Source organism: Crocodylus porosus, unplaced genomic scaffold, assembly GCF_001723895.1.
Source record: "Crocodylus porosus isolate Cpor-Errol unplaced genomic scaffold, CroPor_comp1, whole genome shotgun sequence".
In the NCBI taxonomy this organism is placed as follows: Eukaryota; Metazoa; Chordata; order Crocodylia; family Crocodylidae; genus Crocodylus; species Crocodylus porosus.
In genome coordinates this window covers 30,473,570-30,478,540 of record NW_017728951.1, presented here as the reverse complement: position 1 = coordinate 30,478,540, position 4,971 = coordinate 30,473,570, and the positions used below count along the sequence as shown (strand labels likewise).

At 36.6% G+C, this 4,971-nt stretch overlaps 1 protein-coding gene across 2 annotated transcripts in view; it reads left to right on the top strand.

Moving 5' to 3' along the window:
* Positions 1-4,971, top strand: part of LOC109324080 (protein FRA10AC1) — a 50,949-nt gene that overhangs the window by 31,066 nt on the left and 14,912 nt on the right. For both annotated transcript variants that reach the window (XM_019555920.1, XM_019555919.1), the window contains exons 9-10: positions 3,873-3,986; positions 4,871-4,913. In XM_019555920.1, coding sequence (XP_019411465.1) covers positions 3,873-3,986; positions 4,871-4,913 — 157 coding nt within the window. The remainder of the gene's footprint in view (positions 1-3,872; positions 3,987-4,870; positions 4,914-4,971) is intronic.

The following is a 4,971-nucleotide window of genomic DNA, read 5'->3' as shown; positions in this document are numbered from 1 at the left end:
AGGCTCAAGGGGGTGGGGGAACTGACAGGGGATGGGGCCAGGTGGGGGTCCCCCCATGGTTCCCTCCCCCTCCTCCAGCCCCTGCAGCAGCAAGCGGGGACCACCCGAATCTCCAAATTGATTTGGTGGCTTCCGATTCAATTCGAACCTTTTAATTAATCAGGCCAAATCTCTGAATTGAATCAGGTACTGAAGCTTTGCACATCCCTAGTGTCTAGGAACTTGCATTACATTGTACTTTGTCTTCAGAACTTATACCTGTCAAATATAATATGTATACCTCTGAATCTGAGGCATGTACAACTTTAACTATTACTGTTTATTATTTCCAGCTTTGTTAAGAGTAACTTTTAACTCTGTAGGAATTTTAGTTTAGGCATTTGATAAATTGATATACTTAATTTAAAATACTAGTATTTTTCTGTACTCAAATAATAAGAGAAAGCTAAGAGCTGACATATTTTCTAATGGGTTCCTTGAGTTGAAAAGGTTGAGAACCACTTTCATAAAGACAATAATTTTAAGATGTATTGAGCAGAAATGTGATTCACCACTAAGGGGCACAAGAATTCAACATTACAGAGTGTAGTAGTGATTTTTTTTCCAGGTGAAGTTGTTCAACAGCTCTTTTCTAAAAACTTTGTGCAGTGTATATTTTATTAAGGTTCTCAAATTTAATTTAGTAATATTAGGTAAATTATTGAATTGGAGTATAACTTTTTCATATCAACATGATTAGTTATGAATACTTGCTAACTGGTATTAAAAAAGGTCATTTCTTGCAAAAACATCAGCTTGACATGGGTTTTTATTAAGACCTTGGAAATAGCGATTAAAGACAATTTTATTCTAAGGTTATGGTTTGTGAGTAGGAAGTGGGGGGAGGTGGTTGTGAGGGGAGGAAACATTTGTTGAGGCTATCTTTTCCTATTTTCCCCTGGTTTCAATATCACTTACCTTTCTCCCATAATTGCCATGACTGTACCTTTTTTAATTCAGTCACCTTCATTAGGTACTGAGAGAAAATTGTTTGGTGCCCCAAATATGTCTTCAACTAAATCAGACAAAGATGTAGCCCTGATTACTATTAATAGTTGTAATTTATATGCCCAGTTTCAGTGATATACTATACAAAAAAATGCTCCTTTGACCCAGGTTATATATGTGGGCAGAATTTGTACTTTAAAACAAAGTTGTCCAACTTTGCAGGAGCCAGGGGCCACAAATGGTATTTGGCAGAGTGCCACGTGTGGAGGGGGCAGTGTCTTTCCCCAAAACCCTTCCCCCCATATATGAGCTGTGCTAGCAGCATGTGGCCTTCTCATCCCCTGCAGCCTGCAGTCCCCTCTGTCAGGCAAGCTGAGCAGGCAGCACATGGATCCTTGGGCCCTGCCCTGCTATATGGCAGCAGAAGAGGTGGTTCTGGGACTCATGGGCTGCATGTTAAGTGCTGCTGAGCCTCATGCAGCTTACAGGCAGCCAGCTGGACAGCCCCGTTCTCCCTAACCTTTTGCAATGCAAGAAATGAGAGAGCTTTTCTGACTATACTGTGCAGTAGGAAACATTAATATTTTTCACTTTCTTTAATTATTGCCCAACTTTTAGATAGCATATGGTACATGCTAGGCAGCTAGGATGGAGAAGGCCCTCGATGCACATTAAATCAAGTGGAACTATGTTATTTCAAGGGAAAGTGCTTAAATTCCCAAGGAGCATTTCATAGTTAAGAGAAATGGTTACATGTCTTAACTGTAAAGAAATATAAGTATATATCTTAGCATGTATAATTACATAAATATAATGTAGATAGATCATGCAGAGATCAGAAATAATACTTTTAAAGTTTGTATGCACAGAAGATTTAAGTGCAAAAATGAGCTAAGCACTATAGACATTTTCTGAAATGCATTGCTTTCTGTACTCTGTAAAAAAAAAAAAAAAAAGGGGGGGGGTTTAACTACTTAACTGAGTTTCTTTTGTACTTTTAAAACACAAAAAATGATTGACTATGGTTTAAAAATATATTATTTGAAGCTATTTACAGAGATATTAGAAATTGATTTTTTTATTTATTTTTTTTTACTTCAGGTATATTCTCTGTAAAGATTTAGGTAACAATTTCCTTGGCAGAGTTGATCAGACTTCAATATATCATTAATATATAGTAAAAGGAAAGATTAACATTCAGATTTTTCCTTATCTTACTCCTGTTATTAAAAGCGTATAAGTAATATTGGCAAGTTCACCAAAGCAACTATATTGTCCTGCATACCACATGTCCCCAAATAAGATACATACCTTGTTTTTTTGGGAAGGCAGAATGAAGAAAAAAAGATTTTTCCAGAGCTGCATGGAGCAGGGACAGAGCCTAATCTTCAGTTTGTTCACCCTTCCTTTCCAACTGAGGCAAAAGCTACATTTTTAATACTCTTAGAGCTGCTGCCTAATTGCAGCAGTTCTTGGCTGCTTAGTCAAAAACTGTTTGCCAGTTCTGCAGTGTGTGTGAAAAGGTTAAAAATAATTGCTGCTGAAGACCATATTTGCCCCTGCCTACATATGGCTGGCTGAGGGGGAGAGAAAGAAAAGCAACAGCAGCGATTTTTACAGTGTCTCTGTAGTTTTATTTCAAGCAGAAAAATTAGTTTTCATATGTTGAGTCTTAATTTTTTTATATTGCTTTGAGGAAAGAAATAAGATTCTGAGAGTTTTAGAGCATATATTCTTTGCCTGGAAGATTAGATGGGCTTGTAAATTAATCAGTAGTAGGAATGTTATTTTTGCATATAACATATTTGACATATCTTGTAATAATACAAGATGTACACATCTGACTGGCATTTTCTAATCTATTACCCTCCACTAACTATATAATTAGTATATAAGTATTAATAGCTTAATGATATTCAGTTGATCATTAGGTGTGCATACAGACATTTGAGGAGGCTAGGGGGAGGTTAGCTAGATCTAAAGTGAGTCAGGATGGGGGCCACTAGTGGGGGAGGCTTGGGGGAATCAGGGGGGCAAGCAGGTTCTAGGGAGGATGGGGGGGCAAGGTCTGCTGGGGGGGCAGATGGTATCCACAAGGGGGATTATGGGACAAGGAGTCCTTAGGCAGACAGGATCCATGGGAGTGAGGGTTACAGATCGAGGAAGGGATGTGGGGGGAGCTCCCTTTTTAGCTCCCCAACCCCCCTTGTTCTCAGACAAACAATCCAACTTGGTGAACGTACTCCTTATCCTATCCTGCCTGCCCCTCCTCCCCCATCTCAATTTATGTGAGCTTTCCTAACCCTGGGGATATACTGAGAATTGTACAGAAGTTCAGGACAGTTAGATTGGTATAAAAAGGTCTAACCCAATCGAAATTAGACCACTATGGAAGTAGGTCCAAAAATAGCCAACCTTTTCTAAGTTAAACCTATCTAACTGTTTTAAATTTCTATATAGGTTTCACTTAGATTGACCTAACTAGGGATCTAAGTGCAAGGTTGGCATCTGGGTGAATTAAGTTGGATAGGGTGGCCATTTTAAACACGATCTGACCTCCCAAAACATCTGTATGCACCCTGACTGGAAACTTTTCTAAAGTTCAGTATTGTCAGTTTTATCCCTTTATGTCGTCCTCCAAAATACCGGCAAAGATGAAAGTCATGTATAAGTTTTTCAGTGTGTTTTATTTTTTGGTACAAATATTGTGCAATATAAAACAAATATTGTTATGTCATTAAAAGTATTACTTGCTTCTAATACTTTACTTTAGACTTTAATTTCTAGCTTTTTTTTTTTTAACGCTGAGCAGAACTGGAAAGAACCACCTCAAATCCACATGAGCTAATGATTTAACCATGGTTTGCTTTTTTTGACCTCCTTAGGTCATTTTTCCTGTGGGAATAAACACTGTGATGAGAGAGAAGGACTGAAGAGCTGGGAGGTGAATTTTGGTTATATTGAACATGGTGAAAAGAGGAACGCACTTGTAAAATTGAGTAAGTCAGCCTTTACTATGGTTGGCCTTCACTCTAATGTAAACTTAAACAAAGGCAAATATCTTACTCTTTAAAGACTACAAAGCAAGGACTAGAAACAGTAATTAGGTAACCACGGTAGGCAAAGGGGGAAGAAGCGATGCCATTTTGGTGGATTAATTATAAATATAATAATGGCCTTGATTTGTAGAAATCATTATTGTCAAAAAAAATAGCTTACTGTTTTAACACTTTTTACTATCTAGTTTTTAATTCCTTTTTATTGTATTATGGCTGAAATAAAGCTTCTTGGTATTTTTGGCATGGGAGACATTTTGTTTTTAATACTGATATATTCCTCAGAGTCTTTACTAATGCTCAGCTTAATCCTAATGCTACCAAGCCTCATCTCTTAAATAAGATCATCCCTTCAAATACATGCCTCTAAAACCATATTGATAGGTGCAACCAATAAGAAACTTTTGATAATAAACACTTAGCATAAAATAAACATTTTTCCTCAACTAAGTGTCCATCTGTGCAGTAATATTTGTTCTGTGGAGAGGCCTTAGGTTTTGTCTGATTTTAATATATAATCTTGTCTTAATTTGATTCTGTTCAGAAGAGCACATGAAAAATATATTTTTACATAATCACCATATAGAGTAAATATTACTTATTTTTGTGAGCAGTTGCTGGTACTGGGACTCCAAACCTCCCTGTTCTTCATGCTATTTTTCCTTCAGTTACACCTAACTGTACTGAAATTATTCTGTTGGAAGAAATTGAAAGGGGAATTTATAAATTACATTGGGACAGCAACATTGATAAATCTTATTAACTGTTTTTATTAAGTGCAAAATTTTAATATTCAAGTTTCTTTTCTTTTACTCTTCTATTTTTAGGACTGTGTCCAGAATGTTCTTACAAATTAAATTTTCATCACAGGTAATGGAGATTTTGGAAAACATGCAGATTAAATAATAAATATATTTAACAAGTTTAG